Genomic DNA, 18,838 nt, shown 5'->3' on the forward strand with positions numbered 1-18,838 from the left:
TGCAACCAAATATAATTCAGGGCATTTACATAACATCGCATAAGTTACATTTCAATTCATCATTGAGTAATGAATCAATATTTCAAAATTAGAAGTCAATAATTTGTCTCTCCCCAATGTTAACACGAAAAACGCAGGAATATGAGACGCCTAAACTATATCAGTCATTCAATCGATGGTTCATATCCTTGTAGAACTGTACATTTAGAGAGAGACAGCCCAGAAACCTGAATTCTTAAATCCAGTAACCATCGTTTAAACCACGCTGAGAAGGAAGTCCCCCATGTTCACTCCGACTTCCGGTAAATCTATACAAAGATAGCTTGCTTCGGACTGATCTTAAGGGCCCTGATCTGTTCCCATGCCTAATTGGTGAAGACATCTCGTCACCCAATAAGCTTGAAGTTGAAAACGGTCTATTTTCCATTTCTTCAAGTGGACCAGAACTGTATTCCATTGTGATGAAAGACGATGCTTGACCATAAGTAAGCCTTGGGGTCATCCCTCCGGCATTCCACCAACTGCTATCTGAAGGAGCAAGATCAGCTCTAATGTCAGACTCCTGAGCAGAAGATTCCTTCTGACTACAGCAATCCCCACAAGTCTCGTCTGTGTCATTGTATATCAATTTCAGAGCTTGCACAACTTCACCCATAAAAGGTCTCTGAGTGACCTCGGGGTGGACACACATGGAGGCAATGGCGGCCACCTTTGCCATGTCATCAAAGTCATAATTTCCAGCTAAAGATGGATCCACTAGCTGTTCTAAACCTTCTCTGCTCGTCAAGAGTGGCCTTGCCCATGTCACTAGATTCTCCTGTCCAGGAGGTTGAGACATGTCCACTGGTTTTCTGCCAGTAAGAAGTTCAAGCAGCACTACTCCATAGCTGTAGACATCACTCTTAACAAGTAAATGGCCTGTCATTGCATATTCGGGGGCAACATACCTGCAAAACGAAGCACAACTAAATTAAAGGCGGGGTATTATGGCATGAGGAACGCAGACGCAGACTGTATCCAAACGTGATTTTATTAGACACGTGAGTCATAAATCATACAGCAGAAAAGTTGTATTTGCTATTTGACATAAAAGAAAGTGCTTAGATGAGAAAATAAATGACGATCTGAATAGCTCTTATTATGGATAGACATGCAGTGTAGCAGAAGAGTTGTATATGCGATCAGAATATTTACTGCATTAATTAAATGAACCATGAATTAAAATTCAGTAGCAAGTCAAGCAAAATAATGAAACTATTATGCAATATAAGAGGGGGAACCTGCAGATTTAGAAAGTTAAACATAATTTCTACACGCTTAGAAACATTAAAAGATGTTGAAGATTAACTATAAAGTTTTGTAGCAGTATACAAGGTTTATAAAATGAACATTTAAAAATATACTACAGAACTTTGAAAAAGACTGAAGAACATTTAACATACCCAAAAGTTCCCATGACTCGCGTAGAAATATGATGACTTCCTTCAGTGGCTTCTCTTGCCAAGCCAAAATCAGAAACCTTAGGGGTGAAATCATCTTCTAATAACACATTACTAGCTTTGAAGTCTCGATGAATTACACGAGGATTAGAGTCCTCATGAAGATAGGCCAAGCCTCTTGCCGCTCCAAGAGCAATTTTCATCCTTGCTTCCCAATCAAGAGGCTCCTTCTTGTCAAAGCCTGTTGAATATAATGAGAAATCCAAAGTGATTTAATTGAAAAGATGTCACTGAAATATAAGTTGATTAAGGAGTGGATGTCTATTACTGATGTAGATATGTTACCATGCAAATGGGACTCAACACTGCCATTGCGAACTAGCTCATACACCAAGCACCTTCTACGCCCTTCAATACAGATACCAATGAGTTTCACAAGATTACGGTGGTGCAAGCGGCTTAGCATCTCAACTTCTGCAATAAACTCACGGTCTCCATTCTGATTATCCTTTGTTAGCAGCTTGACTGCAACTTCAGTTCCATCTTCCAATGTCCCACTATAAACTCGCCCAAATCCCCCTTCTCCTAATACTCTCTTTGAACTGAACTTATCTGTTGCTTTCTCAAGCTCAGAAAGTGAAAATGTTCTCACAGAGAGAACAGAAGTAGCCATGGTTGACATGAGGGACACTGATGTTGAGCTTGTAATACTGCTTGACAACATAGACCCCATGCCTGAATTACACGTATCATTCTTTACACTTCGCTCAACTATGATGCAGTTGAAAATTTAGAAAACCACAATAGCATGAAATTTCCTATAATTAACAAGGATAAATACCACAAGTGCATGCATCTCACTCATCAAAACAGGTTAGTTCACATGTCTTCATATCAAGGACCACCAAAGATAAAAAAAAGTCCCGATTCTGCTATAGATTCTTTCCATAGCATGCTTAAAAGTTGCCATGAAACAGTCAAGTGCGTGAATCATGAGGCACACAGATGTAAATTAGGGAACCTAATTGAAATGCAGCACAAAACTAAACCAATTAAAGAGTGCAAACTTGCAAAGTCCAAACTTCAACAAATTACGAAGTTATAAAAGCACAAAGCGTCTTATTAATTTACTTTCCCAAGAAAAATAAAAAAAAATGTTCTACTAATGACAATGACAGCATACTTCAATAATGGAAATAAATTGCAAAAAGAGGCACCTCCAAGGAGAGAATAGCTAATATTTTAGACTATACCCAGTTAAGTATTGTAGACAATAAATAAAATGCATTGCAATGAAAACATTTGCTTCAATTCCTGTTTCAGCATCATAAATCAAAATGCCAAAAACAGAAAAGTTACAATTTTTACCAGATCGTTTGTTTATAGATGAAGTAAATGCAGGACCAACAGCACTGGATGGTCTGGTAATCCTCCTCCATTTCAACACAATGGAAAATGCTCCGATCAAAACCAACATGAGTACAAAGGCAGATAAAGCAATGATGACTGTGGTTCTCAGATTCATTTTCTGGTTCTTGCTGACAAAGTTGGCAGTGATTGGAAGATTACCGGCACTTCCACTAGGACCACTCCCAACATAGCTTCCATATGGTGGCGATGATGGAATCCCTGATATCAACTGCTTCAATTCTTAACTAACAACGTAACAAAAGTGGAGTAAAGTAAGATGTAATTAGGGAAACAATACAACTACCTGGATAACTAATGGACAGGACTGCATAGTCACCAAAAAGGTTCATATCTAGAGGAACTTTCTTATGCCAAAACCGATCATATATCAGAACTGCAGTGGTGTTGTCAAACTTCTCTCCTAGTGGAACCAAGTTCACATCAACTACAGTTCTTCCCTGATTTTGACTGTCAGCACTTGCACCCATTATCTTCACCTGGCTCTGTGCCAAATATGTGCCTGATGCAACCTCAATCTCTAATTCATTCATTACAGGAAAAATTGCAAAAGGTGCAACATCCAAAATAAGTTTGACTTTCATGGGAAAGACACAGCCACAAGGTGAACCAAAGGGGGTTGCTGTAAGCGGATCCATACATATTTGGTCACAACCTGCCAGAGACCTCACGTTAAAGTGAGTATATAAGAGTTATATATTAGGAGGGCAAATGAAAATGCTAGACTGCAAAAAAATAATAATAATAACAATAAATGCAATCCAATCAGGAAAAGTCATTATCTGACAGCATCCAAAGCTTTAATTTTGCCACAAACATGAAAAACCAGGGCCACTGCATTAGTTCAAACCATTACACTGACACCCTACCAAAATTTAGAGAAGCAAGAAACGCTTTTATGGTGGCAATGGCAGCTTAACATTAGGGGGAAATATAATTTAGGATGATTCAATTGTTTTTCCACGCATTTTCATATAAAGAATCAAAATATAAATACAAAACTTTCTTTCACATAAGTCTGTTTTTTTACTTCAAGACAATTCATCAGCTTATCACCACAACTAAAGAACATTATACATTTAAAAACAAAGTGAGAAGGTAGTAAAATCATAAAATTCATTTTATTTGGTTGCAAAGAATAAAATCATCATTTCTGTGGCCTACTTACATGACTAAGTAGACATGAAGAAAGTAAAGAAGCACATGCAGAGTCATGCACATGCACAAATATAGAGAGAGAGAATGTAATACCAAGTGTATAACCATGAGTTATTCAGAAATTATATTTAAACCTCCTCTGCCCCAAGAAAGTACAAGAGGGGGAAGGGCACCTGACTTCCAGATATTACCTTGATCTTTAGAAGGGGATGGAGCTACTACATGAGGTCTCATCCCACGGTGATGATGAAGATGGTGATGATGTCTTGGCCTATGATTCACGAGAGGACCTAAGAGAACATGGCTAAGTTACTGAGAGATATAGGGTCTAATAGCAAGTTATTGAAACTTATAATATACCTTGACCAGATGGAGACGGTGCAGGTGCCAAAGAAGGAACCAGCCAAGTTTTAGCAGGTTTAGGTGAGGCAGATGATACAGTAGTAGAAACTGACTTCACTGCAGAAAATGAAACTGCATGTCATACATGATGCCATGGTGCAATTATTGTCACACTTTTTAAATGAATTATCAAACAGAACAGATCAGATAATGCAGAATCAATGATGAAATCTGCCATCATACCCTGCTTAAATAACATTTCCCTGACAGACAGTGGGTGGTATGGTTTTGGAGAAGGAGACATGAGTACTTTTAAAGATAAATAACCTGAAATACAATGGGTACTGAGCATCTCAGAATCTCTATTGAGTATTGACAGTGTCAAACATCCTCCCTATCAACTTACACTAATCAGATTAAGCAAGATCTTAGAACATACACATACATAAAACACATGAAACTCAACTTTTTGCCCAAAAGTTAGGGGGAAACAAATTAAGTGTAGAGAAAGTGAATTCATATTTCCAAAATAATTACATGAGCATTTAAACAAGATGACTGAATCTTTAAGTAAGATTTCATTTCAACTGGCACGATGATGCAAGAACTACTTAAAATAAAAAACTCCCACACTTAATGACTGGGATTTTTACTTAAACGTTTACGTTTCTCAAAGAAATGGATATCAATTCAGTGTTTCAGAAACAGCAGTGCATCAAACAGTTCGTTGGCTAATAGAGAGAGGAGACAAAAATTAAGTTCTAATTATCTATTAGATCAATTCTGAAACAGGAAGTGAACTTTGATTTAATTTCAAGCAAATACATTAGCAGAATGGAGCGTCTTACAAGCTGTAAACAGTGATTTCATTGTAAGTTATTCTTCAAGAGGCAAGCAAAATACGTTACTTAGTAGCTGTTTGCTCAGTTTAGTCGATAATGCAGAAAACATGGGGATGAGAGTAGCTGGATCGAATTGCCAGAATATTCAAATTTAATGAAATTATCATATTTAAAAAAAATAGTGAAGGTGAGGGGCTGAGACTAAAGTGCTCAATATTCTCGTATCTAATGTAATCTGTAGTTGAAAAAATTATACAGAATAATTGGGTTTGGTATATTTCGAAAACTCGTGTAAGAGATCAATGGAAACAGCTAAGTCATACACCATACATACTGCCTGCATTGACCAAGTTGAACTTTAATGAAAAACAATAAAACAGCTGTTCAACAAAATCATTAATAAGTTAGCAAAAATGAATTTGGATGAGCAATCAATTATACTAAGTCCACTTTAATGTTAACACTTGATAGCTTGCCTTCTTAAACAAGGCAATTGAGGAATCCAGCTAAATCATCACTTTCTATAATTCAGGTACTACCAAGCTACAGAATTGGCATTAAACAATCCATTCATTCAATGTAATTTTGGATTTTCGCCAATTGACCATGCATATGTAGAACCACCACGTCTATAAATTAGAACTCATTGAAGATCAAGCTCCTAACGAAACAGTAGATGAAGTAAAAGGAGGACTATACGTTGCAGAATTATATTTTTTTTCTAAGCGGTTCTAGTGACCAAATCGTCGTTTATCATTCATATTTTGAAAACGAAAACGCTATTTATCCGAAGAAAATTGAATCCAAAAGACACGAACAAAAATTGAGTCACAGTAGCAAGCATATATTGCATATAACTTGCTCCGACGGCTCGTTTCCGAACTGCAAGAAAGCCAAACAACATGCAGCATTCACAGTATCCTAGTATAGACTGCGGTGATATAAAGGGAAAAATTGCCTACCTGAGCAAGAGATAAGCAAGTTAAGAAGAACAAGGAGGAAGACGATCAAAGTTGGCATTTTCTCTTGCCGAACCAGGATTCACAGAGAACCATTTTCAGAAACAAACAACTTCGAACTAGCTAAATATGCTGTGTAAACCCAGCAACTTCTAAAATCCCAGCAAAGCGGTCTCCAGCAATCAGCCTCTTCGCGGTGGCATTGCCAGCCAGGAGGAAGATATGTCATAGCTGCAAAGTTTCGTTGGAGTGAAGAAGAAGCATATGGTCTAAAACCCTAGGAGAGAGAATACAGATAAGAAGATAGATGCAACAATGCGCGCGGTTCGGATTCTAGATCCATGGAATGCGGGAGAAGATCTTGGCAAGCAGAAAGATGTAGGTACACAACAACAAACAAGTACGTCTCGAGATAGTAGGAGAAACGCAGAAAGTGAGGTTAAAGAAAGAACGAAAATGGAGGCCAAGGTAAGATAACGAAGTGCGGAAACGGACGGTGGGGGGAGAGAGACAGTGAATGAAGCAGAAAAGGAAAAGTAGGGAGAGGGTGGTGAGGGACTTAAATGCGGGAGAGTTGATGCAGTCAGGATGCATATACAGTTTTTGGGGTATTGATGATGAGTGATGACTAATGTCTAGTACACGCAAAGTGGGGGAGCGTGAGGGAAACGGATTCATGAAACGACAAATTAGGGGCCGTTTAATGTCGACATTGCGGAACGTTCTTTTCCCTGTGGCCGTTTTGGAACGCAAGCGAGGAAGTGTGCGATCCAATGAGCTGATGGTTTCTCGGAAACATTTGAAAGTGGTGGGACTAGTTTGTTTGTTAAATAAATTTGGAGTTATTTTCTTTTGATATGAAATGTCTGGAAAGTGCTGTTCTTTTCTCCGAGAAGCAGACCTTGCAAGATTTTATTAAAATTAAACAATAAACCATGCAACTTTTGATAGTATTAATTTTTATTTTAGAATGCATAATTTTATTTTATATTGTATGTTAATATTAATTTTAATGATAATATGTAGATAATGATGGTATTAATTTTATTTTAAAATGTATAGTTTGATTTACATTTTAAAGTTTGTTTTCTTGGTGTTTTTTAAGATAGATAAATAGATTTACATTTTGTTTTATATTCATTCACGAATAAAAATAAAAAATATATTCATTTTAAACATGTTCTCTAGAAAAAGGTGTGACTTGTTTTAATTAAATCTAATAGCAAAAAATAAGGTGATAACGCGTATTTCGCTAGAGGATGTCAAAACTAAATTATAGCGCGACTTTTATGTTGGGATATGCTATAGTATACTCCAAATATAAGAATAAAATAAAACTGTTCAGTAAATTCTGTTGAAGGAAGCTTAGTGTGTGTTATCCTTTCCACGAGTTAAGTGTCTATGCGTGCATGTTTAATTTAACTGCAGATGAGAATATAGTTAGGTGTTATGCAGTGTAAGTATAAATGACTACTTCATTTTGAATAAAGTTTAGTTTAATAATTAATATAAAATAAGAAGAAATTACTCACAAACTTATGCTTTAATGTTTTGAATTAAGATATGATATCCTTCTGCTGCTTTTAATTATTTGTCCTCTTTATCTCTTTAAGCAGTTACTCTCCATTTTAAGCAAGGATTCATGTGCATCATATCATTTAAAACCTAAAAACTAAGCTTAAGATAACATGAAAAATTTTACATTGAATAAAATTAAGTTTAATAATTAATATAAAATTAAAAAAAGCACATAAACTATAATATTAAGGTTTTGGATTAAGATGTAATGTCGTTCGGCCATGCTTGCCCATTTCCCGACTTCTACTTTTGCAAATGGTCACTTCTTATTTAAAGTAAGTGGTATTAGAGCTTGAATTCACCTAAAACTTAGAAAAAGTTGGTTTACATGCACATTTAAAGTCCCAAATGGAATTAATCTTGTACTTGAGCCAATATGAAAAGTCCTATCTCAAATAGAGTTAAATATTAATATGAAATAAAAATAAATAACTCATGAATTCAAATTTTAAGATTTTGAATAAAGATATGATGTCATTTTGCTACTTTTATCCATTTATTATCTCTTATATTTCTAGACAGTCACTTTTTATTTCTAACAATAGGCGCCTTGAATTGTGTTGGGAAAAAAAAATTGACAGTATGAATGGGGAAGAAGAGCATGATTTGATTTAAGCGTTTTTGTAATTGGCCTGAACTCATGACATTTACATCTAACTGGGCCAAATTGGATTAATAAAGACTGGCCAATATCCACAGTCGGGGGAAATTTCTTTAGTTTAGACAATTCTCAAATCATTTCTTTAATATTAATAATAGGATTAGCATTGCCTTTCGCGTGATAAAATTATTGTGACATTGCCCTCGGATTGATAAACATTGATGTTGATAGTTGGTTCTAAGTTGATTGACTTGGGTTAAATAATATTTTGTCTTTAGAATTTCCATGGAAGAGTAACCATTGCAGTAAAATTTAATAATATGGAGCCATTGATGGCTTATATTTTTTCTTGTCAAGACATGCGGCATCAGGTTCAGAGGATCTCTTGTGTCTTGCTAAATTGGTGTTCATTGTTAAAAAAGAGGTTTGTCAGTATAATTTTAATCAATGATCAACTAGCAAGTTATGTGACACACATAAACTTATTATGACTTGCTAATCATGCACATGTTAGGAGAAGAACTCTCAACCTACATTGCACTTGTGTATGTAACAACTCAGTTGTTGGAGATCTGCTCTCTATTACCAGTATTTCAAAAAATGATAGTATTTATATTTTTTATTGACGAAATATACTCTTTATGTTATAAAAAATGCCTTGGCTTAAAACATAGGAGGAGGATATGGATACCACCTTTTCCTTCCAGCCAATAATTTATTGATACAAATGAAAAAAGATTAACAAATACTTATATAAACCACGACAACACAAACAATTAATCACCAATAGATCACCATAACTTTTTTGACATGTAAATATTCAGCAAGACATGTGACATTTTAAACTAAAATGCATCCATCCTGTACCACTAAACTATATGTGTCAAGTACTTTTTCGTGAATAATTTAAAAATTTAAATTAGAGTCAATATTGAATTAATAGTTTACAATGTCCATTGATCAAATAGCAACACTATAATGATTTTTGTGCTTGAAAAATGATATTGCTCTAATAAATAATTTAAGGTAATTGGTATTCAATGTGAAACAATTTAGGAATGAAAATATCACTTAATCCTTTTAATATTGTCACAGTTGCACGAGAACAATTTCCAGTTAACTTGGATTATAATTACAAATAAAAAATAAAAATAGGAGACAATTAAAACTAAAAAACAAAATAAATTTAGATGATAAAAATCATTCAAAAAAATGTGAGCTCGGGTGAAATGTGGCCAATAAGATGGCTTCTGGTGTATATTAAGCATGCATTTACATTTGTATTAAGGATATTCACATCCCATTTACATGATGCAGCGAATCCTTTCCCTGATAAAATGAGTTTACGATGTAAAGGCCTGTATTAACCTATTAAAGAACCCATCGTCTAATTTCCTATAAGGTGGCACTGGGAGAATAAGAATCCTATCATGCTCGAATTAGGAGTGTTCATGATGTTCGATTGCCTGATTTGCCCGCTCGAACCTGAATATTTTTTGCCCAGCCCGGCCCAAAAAAAAGTTCGAAATGTTCTGTACATGTTTGGGCTAGGCAATGTACGGGCAGGGCTAGGCAGTAGGCAAGCATACAGCCTTGGATGTTTAGCCCAGCCCAATTTTCTATGATTTTTTTGTTAATTTTTCAATTAATTTCTTGCTAACTTTCCTATGATTCCTTGCTAATTTTTTTAGCAAACTTATATATTATTGTTGTTAATTCTCTCATATTTTGATTCTCATTTTGCTTTAAATTTTCATGTATGTTCTTGCAATTTTTCTATTTAGTTATGACATATTTTTTCTCTTTTATTCATGCAAGTTGGGAATTGAAAAGAGGCTTTTTGTGAATTAGAGCCTACTCTTTAAAATTATTGTTTCTCATATGATGCTCCAAGCTTTTGTTATTTTGAATTATAGCTGTTATTTTAGATTGAATTATGAATAATTTGATATTATGTCAAGACTTATGGTAGTTTTAGATTTCAAGTTAAATGTTAAATTTTGGATAATTGAATATTGTGGTCATTATTGTGAATTTATGGTTTATGATTTTATGAATGCTATTTTGAGTTAATATATAGGGTTATTATTGTTGATTTGTGATAGTTTTATTTTAAAATGATGAGAAGAGTTGTTATTTTATAAGCAGGGTAATTATTTGATGGGTTGGGTGACCCAAAGTTGCCCAACTAATTTTGCCCAATCTAAACTAATAAGACATTTTTGCAAACAGGGTTGGATATCGGCTACATTTTATAGCCCATTCATTCTTTAATCTAGGCATCGAGCAAAATCTTACTCAATTCAATCCTGCTTATGTGCACTCCTAGCTCGAACCTAGTCATATCACAAGGCGTTATTGGCAAGCTAAAAAGAACCATCATTTGCGTTTTTTTTTTTTTTGTTTTTTGGTTTATCCACATCACCAAACTTGACCCGTGGAAACTGGGCCAACGCGTCAAAGTGTTTCTTTCTAGGTCAAAATCCGGCCCGCAAGAGCATGCTGTTTGCCGGCTACTCCTCGACCTTCAAAATGCTCGTTATTTGCGTCGCGTTTCCCCTAAAACTCCCTAGTATCACATTTCATCCCAAAATAGATCAAACCTTGACTCCCCGGAAAGGTGTTGCACGGTGACCGATCCGAAATCAGACAAGGAGGCTGAATTGAACTCCCTAAGCACCCTCTGGAGGAGGGAGGGAGGGAGAGAGAGAGGAGAGGCTAGTCTCTTCGAGACGAATCATGCTTTCAGATGTTAGGATTTAGGAATTAGCATCCCCTCCCCTCCGGTAACTCTCTCAGATTCCAATTTCTGTTGTTAATCTCAATGAAATCGACAGAAATGACGGACTTCCCTGGGTCTCATGATCAGACCCTGTTCTCATCTTCATCTTCCCGCAACTCCAACAGCAGGTCAGAGTGGTCGGACCCGATAATCTATTATATTTTCATCGTTTTGATCTCTAAAAAAAAAAATTTTATTGGTGGTGTTTGAGCGTTTTGTGCAATCTGGACTTCAATTTCCCATTTGTCTCATTATGGAGGACACGAAGAAGACATGCAGGAAGGTTCATTCAGGGAAACATACTTAACGGCTGTTTGTAAACTCCGACGCATTGTGCCAGTTCTGGTTTTTGCTTGTTTTTAGGGGTGCATGCGTGTGCTACATAGGAGTTGCATTGCATATGGTGTAGGGAGTAGGAACAGGAGGCATGGTAGGGATTGATCCCATACACGTTGATTGAATAGTTCTCCAGCTCATAGCTATGCTTGCCATGGTGATTGGTCATAGATGTAGAAGCTGATAATTCATAATCTTTTTAATGCCTACAAAACTTTCATCCTTTCCTCCGAATTCATATATAGTTCTTGCAGTGCTTTCACTCATTCAATGTGTTGAATTTTTTCAGGGGTAGAAACGTAGTTAGTTTGCTAGCACGGAGAGAGATTTCGCTCAGCACAAAACATGTTCTTAAACGAGATCGGGGAGAAATGTGTGGGTTAAAATCTGGTTCTCCCTCTCGTCCTAAAAATGAAGCAGTGAGGATGCAAGACGTGGTCTTCTCTCATGGTACTTATGCAAGTGACAAATTTACGTTTTCTCTTTCTTCAGAGAAAAAATATTGCTCTGAAATATTTATAAATTTGATTTTCAGGGTTGAGGCAGAGTCGTTACGGCACTTATCTGCTAAGTACTGCTCTTTATTGCCTCCCCCACGGTCTACTATCGCTGCAGCATTTAGTTCAGATGGAAAAGTGCTTGCATCAACACAGTAAGTTGTGACTTTATTCTCCTTCTGCCTTGTCCGCATTTGATCTAAAGACTATCTTCTGCGGTTGAGTTCTGGTTCTTGTTGGCTTATGCAGTGGTGACCACACTGTAAAGGTAATTGATTGTGAAACTGGGAGGTGCTTGAAGGTGTTAACAGGTCATAGGAGGACGCCTTGGGTGGTAAGCTTGAATCTTCATGTTTGCACTAATTTCTGATTTTTTTTTTTTTCACTTGTAATACTGATTATATAGTCCTTTAGTTCGATTAGACACACTCTGAGGAGGTGACAATTACCCAGGAATCGAGTAAACATAATTATCTTTTTATCAATCCCCACACAATAGTATGTAGACTGAGAAGAGGGTAGAAAAGATATTGTTAATTATTTGCGAATTAGGGGTTAAGATAAACTTATGTATTGGTTTGGTGCTCTGTCTTCCACCCTTGATTCACCTGGTTCTTAGGCTTTGGCTTCTGCCTTCCACCCAATCTCAGGTTTAAGTAGTTGATTGTATTCATACACATGCTTCTCAGTGTTTTGTTTGTATTATATGCATAAATAAAATCATCAAGAGCCCAAGACAACTGATTTTTTATGCAACAAAATATAATGAAGCTTGAATAAGACTTGTTATTGTTGAAAGTTTAATGAAGCATTAATAAACTGCTTCTCAAAGATGAAATGCTTTTACCCAAAGAACTTTGATACATGGGTAACGCTTAATGTTGTTTGTCACTGTATTTGCGACTTATGACTTAATCATGATTCATTGGTTATTCAGGTAGTTTTTGTGTGATAATGCGTGCAAGAGAAAACTTTTATCCAATAACGAGGCCTTTTCTTCAAATTTGATATCATAGATATGTTAGTCAATGCTAGTTGTGCATGTTAATTATTGTCAAAGGATTTGTTAATTTCCAGTGAGATGCATGTGCATTGTTTGATACGCTGTTCGTTCTGACTTATGTATGCTCAACTCTCTCACTTTGCGAGCATTTTTATCTTATAGGAACTTATTTTGTGTCATCAAAGTGAACACTGTGGTCAGAACGTGTTGCCACTTCATATTTTGCAATTTTAATTGTGACAATGGGTTACAGGTTAGGTTCCATCCACTACACTCACAAATACTAGCTAGTGGGAGCTTGGATCAAGAAGTTTGCTTATGGGATGTTGACACGTCAAAGTGCCTATTTTTTTACCGTTTCTGTAATTTTACTTCCTATCGCTTTTATACTGAATCACTTTTCCAACTTTTACTGAATTTGTTTACGGTTCTTTTGTTCATATCATTACTCCTAATTGAATCTATTGGGTATGTTGTTGCAGATCGCCCCATTGCATCTGTTGCTTTCCATGCAAATGGGGAAATACTTGCTGTCGCATCAGGCCATAAGGCATTGATCTTGCTAAGAACCTGCCTTGTTAAATCCTTTAATCTGATTCATTTCTGGTGATATTTTTGTGCAGATCCTCTGACATTTTTCTTAAATATTGTGTCAGTTGTACATGTGGCCCTACGACAAGAGAGGTGAAGCTTCCTCACCAACATTGGTGTTGAAGACAAGGCGTTCACTTCGGGCTGTTCATTTCCACCCGCATGCTGCACCATATCTTTTAACTGCTGAGGTAAATGAACAAAAGTGATTATCTACTAATGATATTTAAAATATTATGTTGGAATTTTTTTAATCTATATTGCTGGATTGATGTGCAGGTCAATGATATTGACTCTTCAGATTCCATCATGACAAAAGCAACGTCCCTTGGTTATTTACAATATCCTCCACCCGCTGTTTTTGTAACAAATGTTCATTCTAGGGAACATGTTAATTTCTCCAGTGAACCACCCTTCATGTCACCTTTCTTCTTCATGCCTTCATATTCTATGGGCGACTCAAGATTGGAACTACAGCGGGATAATCAAGCAGACACAAATTTAACAGAGCAAAATGATGTTACAGTGTCTCCCATGGATATATGCTCTGAAATTCCATCTGGCTCTCAAACTAATACAGAGTATGCTGCCCATGATACTTTCTCTAATAGAATGAGAACTGGCATCACTAACCTGAAAATGGATGGCATGGCTATTGATGAAACAGAACCATCTGAAGGATCAAAACATGGATCCTCAACTAAGGTCCATTCTTTTAGTGGTAGACAGCATGGACTAACTAGACAAGCTGGAAATCAAGAGGTTCTTTCAGAATTAAGTCAATTTCTCCGGTTTGTCCCTTCAAGAGACTCCTGTGGGTGGGAGCTACCATTTCTTCAAGGATTGTTAATGGGGCAAAGCCTAGTTGGCGTTCCCTCTATGCTTTCTCACATGGGTGGTAGTTGTGACAGTCTAGCTCAACAAATTGGTTCTTCCATTCTGCCATCTAATCTGTCCACTAATAAAGTTGAGGAAGCAAAACGAGACAGCATCACCATACCTGGAGCTTCTGTGAGATCAGGTTTACAGAATGATTTCCCACATTCCCATGTACCAGAATCTGAATATGGGAATTATGTTGCTTCAGTTAATAAGCTGCAGGATAGGATTGATATCCAAACCATTGCAAGTCGGATCCAGTCTGAACTTGCTACGTCAATGGCAGCTGCTGCTTCTGCAGAGTTGCCTTGCACTGTGAAGCTAAGAATTTGGTCATATGATATACAAAATCCTTGTGCCTCCCTTAGTGATGATAGTCACTGTCTAACCGTACCACATGCAGTCCTCTGCAGGTATAATTGTAATTTATGTTGTTGCTTAATGATGTAATCAATAAGGTTTTATTCATCTCTGAAAAAATTTTGCTTTTTCCCACCTCCAGTGAGTTGATTTTTTTTTTTTTTTTGGGAAAGGTTGTGAATCAGATTACTTCATGGAAAAAAAAAAATTTCTCCAAAATTTCAAAAATATTTGGAGTGATTTGATCAAGTTGTACTCTAATGCAATTGTGTTTGCAGTGAAATGGGGGCCCATTTCTCACCGTGTGGTAGGTTTTTAGCTGCTTGTGTTGCTTGTATGGCTCCTCATACTGAAGCTGATTCAGGTTTACAAGCACTAGCACACCAGGAACATGGAGCTGCAACATCACCAACTCGACATCCAATCTCAGCACACCAAGTCATGTATGAGCTTCGGATATATTCCCTGGAGAAGGCAACGTAGGGCTTACTTCCTCTACCTTCTTTTTCTGCCCCCTGAAGAATTCCTTAACTAGAGTTTCTAAGCGCTCTTCAACTTTCTCACTTTCACTCACTTACTGTATAAGGGACACCATCTGGTTTTAGATAAGTGCATGATTCATGCTTTTCTGAACAGATTTGGATCAGTACTTGCATCTCGAGCAATTAGAGCAGCACATTGTCTGACTTCTATTCAGGTAGTTAAATACTTATACTGTAAATTTAAATTTTATTTTGATGTATTCACAAGTCATTATGACCGACTGAGGGCTGATGTATTTCTCTCCTGCTTCATTGTGTTGCTGGAGTAGTTTTCTATTTTTCAGATTTATTTTTGCAGCTGATGGTTCAGTTTTTTAATTATATTATAAAATAGTATTTGAAATATAAGCAATGAGTTGAACGCTTGAGCAGTTTTAGTAGACTTTGCTTTCAACCTTAAATTATTCCTGTATAATCTCCCGTGTGCAACTTCAACAGTTGAGAGATCAGAGATATAATTATCTTTTTCCCCATCCATCCCATTGTAGTTTGGGCACCACAAAATAAAGCAATAAAGTCGTTTGCATTACAAGTTGTCAAAGTTTTACTAATAGCTAGCATACTTTATCTGTTTTGATAACTGTTATATTACTGACATATTCAGGCCTAATTCTGACCTTTTCTTTGATTAATTACAAAGAGTGTCCCCATGAATTGAATTTGTATTTTGTGCAACTGTTGCTTTTTGTGTAGTTCTCGCCCACATCTGAGCACATACTGCTTGCATATGGTCGACGCCATGCCTCTCTTCTTAAATGCATTGTCATTGACGGGGAAACAACCTTGCCAATTTATACAGTGTTGGAGGTAGATGCCTTTTGATCTCAAAGTTGTTTTCTCATCTCAGCTGCCCATCATTGTGAAATAACTGTCTCACCCCTTATCATACTCTATAATGTTTATGAAATTAACACATTTTCCATAGCATAAAATTTATATTATCATTTTGGGTGGTCACAAGGTTTTATACTCATACAGTGCCGGTTGTTGATTATTTTTAGTTGGTATTGCATGTACCCCTTTTTGTAGTTAGGAGTGTTTAAAGCTGAATTTTAGGGCTAAGCATGCTTTTATGATCCAGGTGTATAGAGTATTGGACATGGAACTTGTTAGTGTTCTTCCTAGTGCAGAGGATGAGGTCAATGTTGCCTGCTTTCATCCTTCTGCTGGCGGTGGGCTTGTTTATGGAACAAAGGTATGATTTTGTTTGTGACCAAAGGTTTATTATTATTATTTTTTTAAACAATCTTCAGTTAATAATGTATGGGTTTTGGTTGTAGGAAGGAAAGCTTAGGGTGCTCCAGCGTGATGGTGCTCTTGCTGTGAATGGCACATGTTAAATGTCTTCTGTAGAGAGCAAAGTTGGACTCAATCAATGAAGAAGGTTTTGTGTTAATTATTTTTGGATTTCCTAATTTTATTGGAGAGCTGCAAATTGATATTTGTGTTTGGTTTGGTTTTTCCCTTCCTTTTGGGGTTTGATAAATGGGATACCACTGGCAATTAAGTTCATCTGAGGATGAGGGATAGATTATGTTGATGCGATGTTCTTTGCCCTCCCCACCCCCCAAAAAAAAAAAAAATAGAAATGAAAATGAAGACAAAAACTCCACTAGATGTTTCTGATTAAGTGTGGTTGTTGTCTGATGGCGAATTGGAAAAAAAATTGAAGGATTTATTTGTTCATTTTTTTTTTGGCGGGAGAAAGTTGAGTTGGGTTTGAAGTATGATTTTACTGCTTGATACTTATCAGCATCTCCCTAGATTTTCTGCGGAAATGCTTGGTGACTTATTTTTGGGTTGATGGGAAGGAGGATGAGGTGATTTGGCTTTTCCGTGATTTAAGCTAGTGGCTGAAGAAACTCATTGACGAGTAAAAGAAGATGCTATACTTTAATCCTCTTTTTTTCTTATTTTGATGAATCAAAGTGGATCGTGTGTACCATAATCTTATTACTGTTTTGACTAGCGGCAACTCCTTTCGATTGATTTGTTGTTAAGCCCCAATAATTGACCCGTTGCATATCTATCCTTATCAAGTAATTGTCCGATTGTAGGTTTGGACAGATAATGGGAGTTTATACTTCAGTAATTCAGCATCACCATTCCTTACTGCTAAGATGGTAGGTGGAAGACTCCAAATGCCCTCCCTCACTCTTGCTTTGGTTGCATTTGTAGTGGTGTGAAATGTAGACATACCTCGCTTGATCTTTCAAGATTTTTTGTATAATGCTTTCTCCTGCGTAAGAGTTTTTTTTTTTTTTTTAATTGTTTCTCATTCCCTTGCAGCTGACAGCTTGTCACCGCTGATGATCATCTACACTAACCTAACTCCGTATCCGATGCTGAGCACAGGGAATAGAATGCTAGAGCTTCACTCCAGTACCAGCAGATGTATATTACATGTTTTTGCATGTTTGTATATTTATGTGGCCCGTGCTAACTTGTTTGTATTCCCTCTTTTCTCCAACCAAAAGGCTTCTCTCTTTTCTCTCTTTGTTTCTGTTTTTGTTTTTAGTGTGTGTGTGGCGGGGGATCTAATGTAAACAAGTTCAATAGTCAAAAAAGGGGGGTAAAGGAAAGCATGTGTTTCCAGTTGAGTGAGGAAAGTTCTCAACCTTCTGAGGCAGGTGTTTTAAGGGCATTGCGTTGCATCATACAACATACTCCCTTCCATTTTAATTATAAGATATTTTTTAAAAGTAATTTTTAGTTTAAAATATAGAACATTTTATAATAATGAAATTATTTTTTTTTTCAAATCTTACCTATTCTTAATTAACATAAAAGTATTTAGTATAGTTATATTATTATTTAAAATTAAGGGTATAAATGAAAGTGTATATCATTTTTTTATAATATTAAGAAAAACACTAATTTTTTTTAAAATATTTAAAATGATTGAAAGTATTTTATAATAAAAACTTAAGGGAATAATAATTAATAAATGAGTTATTATTGTTGAACCAAAATATCCATCAGTATTTTGCTTTCAACCGAGCGTCTTACTCTTACTGCTTTCCCGGTTCCTATGGTCTTTTATTGGTTTGATTGGCTTACATATTCTAGAATGAGGTTTGATTTGCTTGTTTACGAAGACATTTGTTTTTTTTTTGGGGGGGGGGGGTGTTATAGTAACATGGAAATAACTTGAACCACGGTTTCTAACCAATAGGTTGCTTCTGCAAAAGGATTTGTTAGAAATAGCTCAATCAGGACGATTTGGAAAATTTTACTTGACTTGGCTTGGGATGGAAATTTTAATGATATGCAAGGGCGCCGCAAATCTAAGCAATTTTCTAGTTGAATGGTATGCAATTGTGGAGAATAAAATGTCTTCGGCAAGAGGTACGAGGTGATTTAATGGAAATGACCGTATTCACCGTCCTGAATCAAGCGAAGTGGATTTTACATGTAGTCTCATTTTAATTTATCCGCCTCTCTAAAATGGGGGCGTCTTGAATCGAAGTTTTCCAGTTTAAGAAGAGTTTCTAAAATCAT

General features: G+C 36.2%; 2 protein-coding genes across 2 annotated transcripts; one reads left to right on the plus strand and one right to left on the minus strand.

Annotated features, from left to right (window-relative positions):
• Positions 1-6,742, minus strand: LOC129306741 (receptor-like serine/threonine-protein kinase ALE2). Its single transcript, XM_054947473.1, has 9 exons — positions 6,172-6,742; positions 4,611-4,694; positions 4,386-4,484; positions 4,217-4,315; positions 3,154-3,522; positions 2,808-3,068; positions 1,785-2,174; positions 1,443-1,680; positions 1-947 (listed from the first exon to the last, which is right to left on the minus strand). The coding sequence occupies exons 1-9, from the start codon at positions 6,227-6,229 to the stop codon at positions 236-238; spliced, it is 2,310 nt and encodes a 769-aa protein (XP_054803448.1). The 5' UTR covers positions 6,230-6,742; the 3' UTR covers positions 1-235.
• A 4,444-nt stretch (positions 6,743-11,186) lies between these two features.
• On the plus strand, positions 11,187-17,831 carry LOC129305634 (uncharacterized). Its single transcript, XM_054945616.1, has 15 exons — positions 11,187-11,257; positions 11,886-11,915; positions 12,001-12,117; positions 12,212-12,296; positions 13,219-13,327; positions 13,448-13,515; positions 13,622-13,747; positions 13,836-14,848; positions 15,074-15,274; positions 15,432-15,492; positions 16,031-16,144; positions 16,419-16,532; positions 16,618-16,721; positions 17,395-17,460; positions 17,627-17,831. Exons 1-13 carry the CDS (start codon positions 11,187-11,189, stop codon positions 16,675-16,677), a joined length of 2,169 nt encoding a protein of 722 aa, XP_054801591.1. The 3' UTR covers positions 16,678-16,721; positions 17,395-17,460; positions 17,627-17,831.
• Positions 17,832-18,838: the final 1,007 nt, after the last annotated feature.

This window comes from Prosopis cineraria, unplaced genomic scaffold, assembly GCF_029017545.1.
Source record: "Prosopis cineraria cultivar Desert tree isolate PC_DT_omini unplaced genomic scaffold, ASM2901754v1 PC3, whole genome shotgun sequence".
NCBI classification, from domain to species: domain Eukaryota; kingdom Viridiplantae; phylum Streptophyta; class Magnoliopsida; order Fabales; family Fabaceae; genus Prosopis; species Prosopis cineraria.

Excerpts from the sequence above, each read along its gene's own strand:
- LOC129305634 (XM_054945616.1), top strand. The coding sequence starts at position 11,187 with ATGACGGACTTCCCTGGGTCTCATGATCAGACCCTGTTCTCATCTTCA. Across the intron at positions 11,258-11,885 it reads TCCCGCAACTCCAACAGCAG|TGAGGATGCAAGACGTGGTC; the intron begins GTCAGAGTGGTC and ends AAAATGAAGCAG. Across the intron at positions 16,533-16,617 it reads GGCTTGTTTATGGAACAAAG|GAAGGAAAGCTTAGGGTGCT; the intron begins GTATGATTTTGT and ends TTTTGGTTGTAG.
- LOC129306741 (XM_054947473.1), bottom strand. The coding sequence starts at position 6,229 with ATGCCAACTTTGATCGTCTTCCTCCTTGTTCTTCTTAACTTGCTTATC. Across the intron at positions 4,316-4,385 it reads ACCGTCTCCATCTGGTCAAG|GTCCTCTCGTGAATCATAGG; the intron begins GTATATTATAAG and ends ATGTTCTCTTAG. Across the intron at positions 3,069-3,153 it reads CCTGTCCATTAGTTATCCAG|GGATTCCATCATCGCCACCA; the intron begins GTAGTTGTATTG and ends AGTTGATATCAG.